General features: G+C 38.4%; 1 protein-coding gene across 7 annotated transcripts in view; it reads right to left on the reverse strand.

Moving 5' to 3' along the window:
• MBTPS2 (membrane bound transcription factor peptidase, site 2) overlaps window positions 1–15,323 on the reverse strand; it is a 47,046-nt gene that overhangs the window by 9,236 nt on the left and 22,487 nt on the right. For all 7 annotated transcript variants that reach the window (XR_014075872.1, XR_014075871.1, XR_014075870.1 and 4 more), the window contains 2 exons: window positions 12,273–12,391; window positions 11,183–11,363 (listed from right to left, as the gene is read on the reverse strand). Coding sequence is in view for 4 of the 7 variants with exons in the window: in XM_081565955.1 (XP_081422081.1) it covers window positions 11,183–11,363; window positions 12,273–12,391 (300 nt within the window). In the remaining 3 variants the exon portion in view is untranslated. The remainder of the gene's footprint in view (window positions 1–11,182; window positions 11,364–12,272; window positions 12,392–15,323) is intronic.

The following is a 15,323-nucleotide window of genomic DNA, read 5'->3' on the forward strand; positions in this document are numbered from 1 at the left end:
TAGAATTTTATATACACGCTACCATACTCAGATATGCTGAAGAAGAGAGAGTAATGTTATCCCTGATTTCCAATACTACAAAAAGCTTTCCTATTAACAAGAGTGTTTTTAGGAGTACTATCATGAAAATCGTTGTTGATATGCAATCTGACTTTATAAGGATTTTTATTTCAGGCAAAGATTTTTTGTTTTTAAATCTTTCTTTTCTAGATTATTTGGTTAGATTGGATCTCCTTAAACACGAATTGTTGCCAACACGAAGAGCAAAACACAGGTGAAGTAAACTAACAGATGCACCAATTTCTCCTCTGCAATGGCTGGCTGTGTGGGTGGTTTTTCTTTGTTTTCTTATCATAACTGAATGGGTATTTAAATTCTGGGTGATGAGTAATATTTAAAATATGAAAGCAAACCATGAGCATCTAATGGCACAAACTCGTGTCTATAATCACTCATCAGCCCTAATGGTAAACTCTAAGGTAAAAAGGTGTTTAGAATTATAAAAAGAAATCAATCCAGGCAAAAGTCCTCAGTATGCTCTCTAATCAGTTGCCAAGTCACACCAATATTTACCTCATTATTTTTCTCTTTATCTATTCCCACTAAAGGGTAGACTTCAATTCTTTCTCACTTGACCCATTTGAAGAGAATCCTAATCCATCTATTTTACCACCTACTTCACATGTAAACTTGTCCTAGATACTGAATGCTTCAGATTAACCTTCCAATGCAAAACTCTGAGAATGTAGCTCTTCTATTTAATAATTAAAATTTTCAAAGACCCTGCATTGCTTCCAAATAAAGTCTAAACTTCATAGCCTAAAACAAAGACTTCTACCTTTTTTTTAGTCACCTTATCTCATACTCTTCTCTTGCTGAACCAAATCATTAGCAGTTCCCTGATCTGTGGTGCCAAGATTCATTTATAATAGTCTCTTGAAATTAAACTCACTGTTGAGGACCAGCTTAAGAGTTGCTGCTATGAAACCTGTCCTCATCTTTTCAGTCAAGACCAACTGCCATCAACTCTCACAACTCCCAATATCTCTCATCATTCCTTATATTTAACCTTGTACTGTAATGTGGACATGGTCTATTTCTTCAATTAGACTGTAAGGTCTATGAAGGAAAGGTTTCTCAGTATTTTATGTAAAGTAGATAGCTCAATATGCGTTGAATACATAGATGATGTTCTATGCTACTTGCCTTTATATCAGTAATGATTTTTAAAAATTTACCTCTGATGCTTGATACTTAGCTTTTCATGGAGGAGTGTATGCAATAGAGAATTGAAAGTCAATACTTTGATATCACTGTTGATATGGCATGTCTGATAATAAAAAGCTTAAAGGGGCCAAGCAAGTACCAAATATATGAAGTGGATAGTATGTGGGAAAAAATGGAAATGGTGGGGACTGTGATGAATTAGAGAATATATACCGTGTTCTAAGTAGGGTAAGCAGCCAGGCCACTTGACTTGGGACTGAGGGTCAAGAGATGATCCATTATGGGGGATGGTCCTAAGATGGCGGAGGAATAGGACAGGGAGACGACTTTCTCTCCCACAAATTCACTGAAAGAACATTTAGACGCTGAGCAAATACCACAAGACAATTTCTTAATGCTGGCAGAGGACATCGGACACACAGAAAGGCAGCCTATAGTCTTCAAAAGGGGGTAGGACAAAATAAAAAACATAAAAAGAGAGACAAAAGAGGTAGGGACGGAGATCCGTCCCGGGAAGGGAGTCTTAAAAGAGAGAGAAGTTTCCAAACACCAGGAAACACTCTCTCCGGCGGGTCTGTGGCGAGCCTTGGAATCGCAGAGGGCAAAATAACTGGGAGAAAAAATAAATAAATAATTAAAACCCGCGGTCTCCGTACCTAACAGCAACTCCCAGTGGGCGTGCAGCCCAGACACACGCATCCCCAGCTAGCAAGGGGGGCTGGGCAGGGAGGGGCGGGCTGCGTTGCTTTGGGTAAGGACTGGGCCTGAATGCCCCGAGGGCGATCTGAGGGAACCAGATGGAGACAGCAACCTAGACAGTGAAATAGCTTTCCCACGAAAAGCCTTAACCTAAGAAACCGCCAGGCCCGCTCACAGAACAAAGGACTGAGCAGAGCAAGCCGGCTGCGGACCGGCCCATCCCCCGCCGGAGACAGGAAGGGGAGGGCAGCCAGAGCTGGAGGAGGGGCGGAATCGCGGCCCCAGAGAGAGGCATCCCATACCAAACTGCAAACAGACCTTGCTGCTAACCAGGACTTCTTGGGACTCTGGAGGGTTGATACCTGCCAAGAAGGTCGCAGCCATAGATCAGCTCCTCAGGGGAGAGCACGGCACACCAGGGAAGCTGCGCCCGTTGTTCACCCAGAAAACCGAGCGGCTGGGACGGGGGAAGGGGAAAAAGGCGCAGCCCCCGACCGCGCTAGCCAAAAATCTGGTCAACGGAGCAGCTCGGACCTGGGAAGGGCACAAAACCCAGGCTCAACCAAGTCTGCGCCTTTGTGAAGCCAAATAAATAACCTAACTCTACACCTAAAGCAACTAGAGCAGGAAGAAATGAAGAACACCAGGGTTAGTAGAAGGAAAGAAATCTTAAAAATTAGGGCAGAAATAAATGCTAAAGAAACAAAAGAGACCATAGCAAAAATCAACAAAGCCAAAAGCTGGTTCTTTGAGAAGATAAATAAAATTGACAAGCCATTAGCCAGACTCATCAAGAAACAAAGGGAGAAGAATCAAATCAACAAAATTAGAAATGAAAATGGAGAGATACAGACAACACAGAAATACAAAGGATCATAAGAGACTATTATCAGCAATTATATGCAAATAAAATGGACAACTTGGAAGAAATGGATAAATTCTTAGAAAAGTACGACTTTCCAAAACTGAACCAGGAAGGAATAGAAAATCTCAACAGATCCATCACAAGCACGGAAATTGAAATGGTAATCAGAAATCTTCCAGCAAACAAAAGCCCAGGACCAGATGGCTTCACAGCTGAATTCTACCAAAAATTTAGAGAAGAGCTAACACCAATCCTACTCAAACTCTTCCAGAAAATTGCAGAGGAAGGTAAACTTTCAAACTCATTCTATGAGGCCACCATCACCCTAATACCAAAACCTGACAAAAACGCCACAAAAAATACAGGTCAATATCACTGATGAACATAGATGCAAAGATCCTTAACAAAATTCTAGCAAACAGAATCCAACAACATATTAAAAAGATCATACATCATGACCAAGTGGGCTTTATCCCAGGGATGCAAGGATTCTTCAATATCTGCAAATCAATCAATGTAATACACTACATAAACAACTTGAAAAATAAAAACCATATGATTATTTCAATAGATGCAGAGAAAGCCTTTGACAAAATTCAACATCCATTTATGATAAAAACCCTCCAGAAAGCAGGAATAGAAGGAACATACCTCAACATAATAAAAGCTATATATGAGAAACCCACAGCAAACATTATCCTAAATGGTGAAAAACTGAAAGCATTTCCCCTAAAGTCAGGAACAAGACAAGGGTGCCCACTCTCACCACTACTATTCAACATAGTTTTGGAAGTTTTGGCCACAGCAATCAGAGCAGAAAAAGAAATAAAAGGAATCCAGATTGGAAAAGAAGAAGTAAAACTCTCACTGTTTGCAGATGACATGATCCTCTACATAGAAAACCCTAAAGACTCCACCAGAAAATTACTAGAACTGATCAATGAATATAGTAAAGTTGAAGGATATAAAATTAACACACAGAAATCCCTTGCATTCCTATACACTAACAACGAGAAAACAGAAAGAGAAATTAAGGAAACACTTCCATTCACCATCACAACGAAAAGAATAAAATACTTAGGAATATATCTACCTAAAGAAACAAAAGACCTATATATAGAAAACTATAAAACACTGGTGAAAGAAATCAAAGAGGACACAGATGGAGCAGTATACTGTGTTCATGGATCGGAAGAATCAATATAGTGAAAATGAGTATACTACCCAAAGCAATCTATAGATTCCACGCAATCCCTATCAAGCTATCAATGGTATTCTTCAGAGAACTAGAACAAATAATTTCACAATTTGTATGGAAATACACAAAACCACGAATAGCCAAAGCAATCTTGAGAAAGAAGAATGGAACTGGAGGAATCAACCTGCCTGATTTCAGGCTCTACTACAAAGCCATAGTCATCAAGACAGTATGCTACTGGCACAAGGACAGAAATATAGACCAATGGAACAAAATAGAAAGCCCAGAGGTAAATCCACGCACCTGTGGACACCTTATCTTTGACAAAGGAGGCAAGAATATACAATGGAGAAAAGACAATCTCTTTAACAAGTGGTGCTGGGAAAACTGGTCAACCACTTGTAAAAGAATGAAACTAGAACACTTTCTAACACCATACACAAAAATAAACTCAAAATGGATTAACGATCTAAACGTAAGACCAGAAACTATAAAACTCCTAGAGGAAAACATAGGCAAAACACTCTCTGACAGAAACCACAGCAGAATCCTCTATGACCCACCTCCCAGAATATTGGAAATAAAAGCAAAAATAAACAAATGGGACCTAATTAAAATTAAAAGCTTTTGCACAACAAAGGAAACTATAAGCAAGGTGAAAGGACAGCCTTCAGAATGGGAGAAAATAATAGCAAACGAAGCAACGGACAAACAATTAATCTCAAAAATATACAAGCAACTCCTGCAGCTGAATTCCAGAAAAATAAACGACCCAATCAAAAAGTGGGCTAAAGAACTAAACAGACACTTCTCCAAAGAAGACATACAGATGGCTAACAAATACATGAAATGATGCTCAACATCACTCATTATCAGAGAAATGCAAATCAAAACCACAATGAGGTACCATTTCATGCCCATCAGAATGGCTGCTATCCAAAAGACTACAAGCAATAAATGCTGGAGAGGGTGTGGAGAAAAGGGAACCCTCTTACACTGTTGGTGGGAATGCAAACTAGTACAGCCACTATGGAGAACAGTGTGGAAATTCCTCAAAAAACTGGAAATAGAACTGCCATATGACCCAGCAATCCCTCTGCTGGGCATACACACTGAGGAAACCAGACTTGAAAGAGATGTGTGTACCCCAATGTTCATCGCAGCACTGTTTATAATAGCCAGGACATGGAAGCAGCCTAGATGCCCATCAGCAGACGAATGGATAAGGAAGCTGTGGTACATACACACAATGGAATATTACTCAGCCATTAAAAAGAATACATTCGAATCAGTTCTAATGAGGTAGATGAAACTGGAGCCTATTATACAGAGTGAAGTAAGCCAGAAAGAAAAACACCAATACAGTATACTAACACATATATATGGTATTTAGTTAATTGGTAAAGATAACCCTGTATGCGAGACATCAAAAGAGACACAGATAAATAGAACAGTATTATGGACTCTATGGGAGAGGGCGAGGGCGGGATGATATGGGAGAATGGCATTGAAGTATGCAAACTATCATATGTGAAACGAATTGCCAGTCCAGGTTCGATGTATGATACAGGGTGCTTGGGGCTGGTGCACCGGGATAACCTGGAGGGATAGGATGGGGAGGGAGGTGGGAGGGGGTTTCTGGAAGGGGAAAACATGTAAAATAAACTCATTTCCTGACACATTGGGAAAAAAAAAAAGATATGATCCATTTTATTTCAAGAGAAATACAAAGTCTGGACTCTCATGAGAAACTTTTTTCTTTTTTTGGCTGGGCTTCAAGGCATGCGGGATCTTAGTTCCCTGACCAGGGACTGAATCCATGGCCCCTGCAGTGGTAGTGTGGAGTCTTAACCACTGGACTGCCAGGGAAGTCAAATCATACACATTTGCCAAGGCTGGATTTGGCCTCTAGGTATCACTAATATGTGACCTCTGGATTATGGCTTCTTCTTATGGTGATTAATCCAATCAAAACACAAATCAATGGCTGTGGCTGCCCTGACAAGATGAAGTACCTCCTGACATATGGAATTTTCCATTTAAAGAGGTTAATATTTTGTTTTCATGTAAGAAGTAAACTGTGATATTTCTGTTTATCAATTTAAAAAAAATATATATGTTTAAAAATATATTTTATTTTACAATCTTTTCTACTGGGTCACATTAAAGGACAAGTCACTTAATTTCTGTGACTCAATTTTTTTTTTTTCAAGCAGGAAATTGTGCTGCATGATGGAATCACTTCCTAACATTTATAACCAAGGATACATATAAGCACAGCTTTATGGCTATGAAGTGCTTTTTGCACTGCCTCAGCTGCTAAGTCGCTTCAGTCATGTCCGACTCTGTGCGACCCCACAGACGGCAGTCCACCAGGCTCCGCCGTCCCTGGGATTCTCCAGGCAAGAATACTAGAGTGGGTTGCCATTTCCTTCTCCATGTGACTCAATTCTTAACCTATAAGACAGGGATGCCAAAGGTAATTTTCACATTATTATACTGCTATCGACATGAGGGGCTTCCCAGGTGGCTTAGTGGTAAAGAATTTGCTTGCCAAGCAGGAGACATGGGTTCGATCCCTGGGTTGGGAAGATCCCCTGGAGAAGGAAATGGCAACCCACTCCAGTATTCTTGTCTGGGAACTCCCATGGACAGAGGAGCCTGGCAGGTTACACTCCATGGGGTCGCAAAGAGGCAGACACCACTGAGCAGGCACACACACAGCAACATGAGAGACTGATCCAATTCAACATTGGAAGGCACATTCAAGACTGCAGCGGGGGGACTTCCTTGGTGGTCCAGTGGTTAAGATTCTGTGCTTCCGTTGCAAGCGGCTCAGGTTTGATCCCTGATTGGGGAACTAAGATTCCATAAGCCATGCAGCCAAAAAAAAAAAAAAAAAAGAATGCACTGGGAAGTCCCAGAAGCTTTCTTGGCTTCAATTTAACTCTAGGAGATTAGAATTGTCCCTTAAATCTCCCCAGATGGGGAAACAACTAGGAAAATTAAGACCAGATTAGTTTCATAATTCCACTACAGGGAGAACCTGTATATTTTGAATGTACCCTAAGATACTTGTAGAAATAGTCTAGTCTTCAAAGGATGGTCTAAACCAAAGGTAATTTTGGAATAAGGTTGGAAGGAAGAAACTTTTCCAGTCTATAGTTCACAGTCTTCACTACTTTCTACATCGCTAAATGAACTGAACAATTTTCTTACCCTAGTTTAATAAATATTTATCTGTAACTAGAGTTCCAATATAGGCACGCAAACCTATTTATTTTTACTTTTATAGTAGAATTTATACCAGCACCACCTAGTAAAGCAGTTTAAAAAATTATAAACACACACACACACACACACTCTCTCTTTTCAATGGATAAGAGCAAAGAAACCTTGACCCTACCTTGATGCTCACAATGGGAGAACATACACTTTTTCTCTGAATATGAGAGATTTGGGCACAAAAATATCAATCTAAGTACTCAAACTGTATGGAAAAGATTTCCAGAGTTTTCCTTACATCATCTTAAACCAGGTCAGGAATGGTCTTTTCTCACTTCAGTTAAAGATGCATAAGACAGGACAATACTCCCTTTGCCAGGCAGTTACAGATATATACCCTCACCTCCTCTGAACAGGAATATAGGTTATTCAAAGGGGCTGTAGGAGTCTGGGCTCATAGATTAATTTTAGGTAGTAGTTGCCTTTAGTATTCAATCTCATGCTTTTTAAAAATGCAGCTCAAATGCTGGACTTAGTAGCCTTTCCTACTCAAGACAACACTAATAAAAAAGAAAAAAAGGAACTTAGCTTTAAGCATATGTGAAGAGTGTCCCCTCAAACTAAAGAAAGAGAATGCAAGCTACTTGCTAGAAAATAGTCCAAAGGGACTTCCCTGGTGGTCCAGTGGTTAAGACTCTGTGCTTCTACCGCAAAGGGTGCCAGTACGATTCCTGCTTGGGGAACTAACATGCCATGCAGTGAGGCCAAAAATATGTCCCCCAAAAGAACCCAACTAGTTCCTGTCTGTAACTTTTAGTTCCATTCAAATGGAACTAATGGCATATGGATACATGGCAATCCTAAATTAAGCAGAGGTTTGAATATGAATAGAGGAAAAGTTTGTTCTGTTCTGACTTAGAATGAAACAAAAAATCTATTCTAGGTACAAAGGTCTCCAAGCCCTTACCCAGTGTCCTTTCTGGGGCTTCCTGGAAAGGCCATTCAGTCTCCAAGGAGCGTATGGGACAAGCTCATTAGGCTTACTCCATGCACCAAGGGCAGAGGTGGAATAAAACCAGCCTTGGCTCTGTTGATACCACTCCTAGGTTAGCAAGTTAATGTTTAAAAATAAAAAAGGAAAGGATTGACAGAAGAAAAAAAGAAGGTCCCAACAATTTCATAAAATGAATGGTCATCTCATGTAGATTAACCACATTTTTAAAAATTTGCCAGAAATCCACCTGTTAACATTTAAAGGAGAACATTTAGTATGCTTAATATCTTAATTTATATCTTAGGGAATAGCTTTAAAAATCTAATAATACACGTAGGAGAGTCAGGGTATGAAATAAGGCCAGAAATGATTGGCTGGGACAGCTTATGGGCACTTTCGGGGTCAGATCTTTCCAAAGTGGCTTTACCGTTTTGAAGTGGTATAAATTCTTAAAATTTTAATTGTGCACACCTAATTTTATTCTAAATTGAGTATCAATTACTTTTGGATTATAGGTTACCTTATATTACCATATTTGGCTATATCTATGCTCTCAATTATAATGTACAGTAACAAATGTGCCTAGATACATGTAAAACAATATCAATCCGTAGCTTTCTTAAATGTCCATAGCTCCAGTGGTCAAGCCTTTCATTCAAATTAATCTAGTATATTATTTTAAGTTATATTTACAGTCATTAAGATTTCTACAATCTGGCTAAGTATAGGTACTCCATTAAAAAATGATTAAATGAAGGTACAGGTTTATCAGATACAGTCACAATATAAAATCAACAAGTATCCTAATACAGTCACTTCTAAGGAGATGAAATATATACTGAAGAACTATTATTTTGGGACTGATTTTTTTTTATTAGTGTGGGAGTGTGGTAAGAGTAATACCTGCTTTGGGTTTTTAAGTAAATACCTCCAAAATGTAGCACAGGATCCATAATAGTCAAATACTCAAAAAGTTAATAAGGAACGAATTCTAGAGTATTTCAAGAAAAATTTCACTTCCATTCTGTCTGCCAGGAAAAAGACTATAAACATTGAAACACAGATATCCTAAATAAAGCGATTTTATTGGAGAGAAATTTTATTTGATAACCATGTCATTTTGGCTTTGGTAATTCAATATTAGTTATAGCAAATTTTGACAAACTTGAGGAAAATGATAAAGGACTTAAGTATGAAATAATGGATTCTTCTCTTACAGAAGAAGATACTGTGGATTACATACCCACTTGAAAAGATGCAATACATGGAAAAACATGAGATGTAATTTGAAGTACTGAGTGCTACCTAGGTATTTTTGCCCCTGTCAAAAATGGATGCTGAATCTAATCAAGTCTCTAGACCTAACTACCACCTATAGGAAATGTGGGGGATACCTGAACATGTTAATTATAAATCTGACAAAACAAATAACTCAGTTTCTTTAACAAATGATATTTAAAAAAAAGTGTCAGAGGGAATTGTTACAACTTAAAAGACATACCATCCAACTGAAACCAACTGTAAAAAAGAAAAAAAAAAAACAAACAGGGAAGAGTGAATACCAATTAGATATTAGGAATTATTGTTAATTTTGTTAGGTGTGATAATAGTACTGTGGTCATGTCTAAAAGGTCATCATCTACTAAAGATATGCTGAAGTTTATGAATGAAATTCAGGATACCTGGAATGTGCTTTCAAGTATTTCCTTTAAAGGTAGACAGGCTGGATGAAAAAACTGGCAAAGTGTTGATAATTGCTGAAGCTGGGAGAAGGATGCATAAGGTTTCATTTATATTACTCTATCTCTTTCTTTCTGGCCGCACTGCATGACATGCAGGATCTTAGTTTCCCCAACAGGGATTGAACCCACATCCTTGGCAGTGAAAGCAAGGAGTCCGAATCACTGGACCTCCAGGGAATTCCCTACACTACTTTCTTGACATTTATTTATATGCGAAAAGTTTTTACAATAAAAAAAGCTCTTAAAAATGGGTTAGAGGGACTTCTTGGTGTTTCAGTGGCTAAGACTCCAAGCTCCCAATGAAGGGGGCCCGAGTTCAATCTCTGGTTGGGAAACTAGATCCACATGCTGCAACTGAGTTTGCATGCAGCAACTAAAGATATTGTGTGCCACAACTAAGACCCGGTGTGCCAAACAAATAAAAATTAATCTTAACTAATAGGTTATACATGGAAGATTACATATGAAAAAAAATTTAAACCAGTTCTTACTACTTTGCCACGTTGCACATGGTACTTCAATAAAATTATTTTTAATAATTAATCACATTTCTTAACCCCAGTATATATGTAAAAGTACCCAGGCATTTCTTGATTTAAAAGTGTAGTCTGTGAGTATAATTTGCACTTTCCAACACTTTCAATAATTTGGGTCCCCAGGGTTTTGTATTAAGAGTGGGGAGACTGATTTTCCAGAGGTGGAAGAGCTAAAAATACATTTGGCAGCTTCTGAAAGTAAACTTGTTTCACCCTGTTGCCTACTACACAGAACAACAGATCTGACTTCAGGAAGTATTTTTGCACATTAAGATGATTTTCTCTGGACACCTGCCATATGAAAAAACCCTATCCCAAATAGCTTTGGACATGCCACCATCCACATAGCACAAGGGTATTTAATTACTGGAATTTAGTTAATTGGTTATGTTTGAGCTTGAATGCTGACTAAACACAAGTGTTATCTAAATGCTGAAAGAATTAGATCCTAGAGTTCTAAAAATCAAAGATGGAATTCGTTAGAAGTTCAACAATAAAATATAATAGACAAAACATACGTATTACTATCTAACTTACCAAGAAGGATGTTTACTTGTTTAGGCCTATTATTACTTTACTGATTTGTTTTAAGGAAGTTAGAACAAAATAAATCTATACACATGATCTAAGAATTAACGAATGGCAAGGACTGCTGCTTGCAGTCCTTATTATATCATACTGAGAAAATATACATACCTCTAACTGGGAAGCTTAACTGCTGCAAAGTTGATGCACTTATACAGTAACCAATTTGGGGCTCATAGGTGATGGTATCCAGACATTCATTCCAGTCTTGTACGTTGGTAACAGGACAATCCTGTAGATGGGTGACAAGGTCTCCCACAAAAAGGCCTCTGGGTCCAATTGCTGGTGAGTCCTTGGTAAGAGGGCAGAACCAAATCAGAAAATGTGTGAAGACAAGCTATGATTAATCTGAGCAAATAATAAAGACACTGAATTAAGTAGAAAGTTTTGAATAATGCAAAAATAATCCAGCTTTGAATCCATGATGTATAGTCCTAGAAAAATAACAAAATAAAACCCAACAATTATACTTTTCATACTTCACTAAGATTTTGAATTTTTTGCAACTGAAAAAACAAACAAACCTCACTCACCAACAGTTAAGATTAAAATGACAGTTTTTCCCAAGCTGCTAATTAAAATTTTTTGTGAAAGTGGTTACCAGAATGCCTTCAAATTCCTATATCACCAAGGGAGAAAATGATAAGACAAGTCCTTATCTAAACACAGTCCCAAATATGCAGACAATACTGTCAGCACAGTGAGTATATCAGTATGTGAGTCAGTTGCTCACAAAGGTAATTTCTCTCTTCCCAAAGTGTGAAGACTTGATACCATCATAGTAGTCTAAGGGAGTGAAAGACAGAGTTGAAGACATTAATAACTTAAAACTCCCAGGAAATGTTCTGGCTGGCTAGCTTAGGTTTCATCTTTCTTACTTCTTAGGAGTAAAGACATTTGACTCAAAAGCAGAATTATAAAACAAACAGTAAAGGTAAATGATGCATTTTATCAACAAACTACAGGTAGAAAATCTTTATATCATTCTTGTAACTCAGAACAGAAACAATTTTCAGCATTTTAAAAGAGCCAGTGTGTTTCACAAAACTATTTCTTCCATTTGAAAGGATTACAGTAATTTCTTTAGGGGAAACTGAACATTTTGTACATGAGAGGAATTTGAATAAAAGTTCCTGACATAAAATGCTAAGTGTTACTTCATAAAATCTGGTGGAATATCCTAGATAATCTTATCATTTACCTCAGCAACTTCAGTGATAAGCACCCCAACTCCAGTGTAGTAAAACGGCAAGAGAATTACAGGAAGGAGAATAAGAGCTAAAATACCCAGGAGTGCAAGGATGAAATTATGCCAGATACCTGAAAAGAGGGAACAAAAAGAGTAAGTTCAACCAGGGGCAGGATAGTTGTATTTCATTACACCTAGGCATTCTGATATATTAGGAAAGTCACCAGAAGCTGTGAGGCAGATAGATCAATTTATTAGTACAGAAGACATGTTCAGTTACAGGCTTCTTTCTTTTCAAATATTGAAATCTAAAATGACTATGTTAATACAACACTAGGAATCCCAGGGACGGGGGAGCCTGGTGGGCTGCCGTCTATGGGGTCGCACAGAGTCGGACACGACTGAAGCGACTTAGCGGCAGCAGCAGCAGCAGGAAGACCACATGCTAATATGATTTAACACTATTAGAGTCTACATTCTCTCTCAATATATATACATTTATTATATATGTAAAGGGGTGTGTATGTGTATATAGTGAATAGAGTATCTTCTACTTACCATAGCTTTTTTTCAGAAAGTGAAAGTGAAAGTGAAGTCGCTCAGTCGTGTCCGACTCTTTGCGACCCCATGGACTGCAGCCTACCAAGCTCCTCCATCCATGGGATTTTCCAGGCAAGAATACTGGAGTGGGGTGCCACTGCCTTCTCCAGAGGATCTTCCCGACCCAGGGATTGAACCCGGGTTTCCCGCATTGTAGGCAGACGCTATACTGTCTGCGCTACCAGATCAAGAACTTTTTTTTTTTTTTTTTCAGAAAACGTTACGTATTCATTTAAACATACTTATGATCTCTGAAAGGAACTTCAGAGCTATCAAATAAAAGTTATGATGCAGTAAAAAACATTCTTGCTGAACTGGGGTATATATATTAGAGATAGTTAGGTGAATTCAGTGTTGTGCTGGAGCCTGCTCCTACCAGGCTGCCACAGCTGACTGGGCCTCTTTAACCAATTCCTCCGCTAGGAGCCTCAAGTTGGTGCCTTCAAACCGGTGGCAGTATTTATACCACAGACATGAGCTAATGTTGGTTTAATCAGAGCTCTTCACCCTTTCCTCCAGGGGTATATGCTAAACATTCACCAGCATACCACCAGATAACAGCCCCTCCCATACCAATCCTTCCTCTCTAGTACAGTTTTTCTTATGGGGCAGGGTGAAGGCAATACCAGCTCTCGGGGCAGTGTGATTCTTAGTGTGCAGGTCTTGCCCCTTACAATACAGGATATATATCATATATATGTCCCTGAGACAACCAACCAATGCCCCCCACCCCACACATTCCAAACATCCCTAGGAGGCTGACAGCACCAGTGTCCTGTAATGATAGAAATGTAACTTAAAGACATTGCCCATATCTAAGGAGACTGTGGCCATATGACTGTACTTCAGCAAAAGGATGTGAGCAGAGGTGACAGGGACTGTCTTACCGGCTGGAATGTAGCTCTAATGGAGCTAAACTTGAGTCTATGATATAGAAGCTGCACGCTGGAAATCGTAAAGCTGACAGAAAGCGCTTCAGTCCTCCAGATCATAGAATTACCATTATCAGCATTGAACTACTTACATTTCTAATGTTTTATGAGTGTTTAAGTCACTGTTATTTTTAGGTATTACAGCAGCCAGATATCTAGCGAATAATATGTTTCATGCACCATGACATTGCAAGATGTTCCTCTAGTCCAAGACATAATTGGGTAAACAATCTTTTCTGTTCTATACACAGAAACATCTTTTAAAAACACCAATGGTATCAAGCGATTTATCTGAAACTGTATTTTGCTTTTTCATTTATATACTTTTGACTTTTCCCTTATCTGCACATTCATATCTAACCCATTCCTTATATCCACTACAGAGTAATCTATTTTTTAAAAAACATATTGACTTATTAATAAGGTTCCCTACTAATGATCACTTAGGCTGTCTTAACTTTCTCATACAGTGTTGCAATAGCTTTGTTCATGATGTTATGCACCTGATAAAGATCACATCTCTGAGGGTATGGACAATTATACAAAAATGGAATTGTTGGGTCAAAAATACATGCATTAAAGTTAACCTCCAAGTCTGCATTATATTCTTATAATTGTCATGTTTCTCCACCCTCTAAACAACACTGGATGCTATCATAATTTTAGACTGCCATCTGCCAGGTGAAAAGTAAAATCTTTGTCTTGATTTCTACTTCTTTAAATATGAATGAGTTTGTACATTTTTCATGGTTATTAAATGGTTATATTTTGTCTGAGAATTGCTTACTTTTATCCATTGTCAGTTTGCATTTTTTTTAATTTTTTAAAAACTAATTTATATATATTATTATTTGTAATACATACATTGAGGAATTTGGTCTTCCATGTGAGTTATTTTGATCATTTCCTCCAGTTTGTTTGGCTAGGTTTATAGTTTTGCCTATGCATATATTTTAAATTTTGGTGTGGTCAAATGGCTCCTTTGTATTAAGTTTTTCCCAGTTCAAGATTGTAGAAGATCTGTGTTTTCTTGTATTGCTTTCATAGCTTCATTTAAAAAACAAAATTAAGATCAAAACAAACAAACAAACAAACAAACAACCCCTCTGATTCTTTGACCCACTGGAATTCACTCTAGTGAAACTAATTTAGGAAAACAGCTATTCCACCCCTCCCACCACCCCATACCCTGTTGCTAGTCCCACAACCAATTTCACAAAATCCATCCCCACTGATCAGATTTGCCACCACTACCATGTGCTATATTAGGTTTCTCCCCAACTACCCACGATGGTACAGTCCAACAGAACTGCCTAAATGTTGTACCCTACCTCTTCTTTATCAGAATGACCCCACCATACAACCCTGGCTCTTCTCATCCAAGCAACACTCAGAGGGGCACACAGCAGCACTGATTCTTTGACTCTCTGGGGAGCCTCCTATCTCTTATCAGGGATGCAGCTGGTACCAGACCACCCTGCTAGATTTCAGATTTGCCAATAATGGCTAAGTTGCAATGTGGGTACCTTTA

Source organism: Giraffa tippelskirchi, chromosome X (assembly GCF_054371585.1).
Source record: "Giraffa tippelskirchi isolate mGirTip1 chromosome X, T2T-mGirTip1v1.2.pri, whole genome shotgun sequence".
NCBI classification, from domain to species: Eukaryota; Metazoa; Chordata; class Mammalia; order Artiodactyla; family Giraffidae; genus Giraffa; species Giraffa tippelskirchi.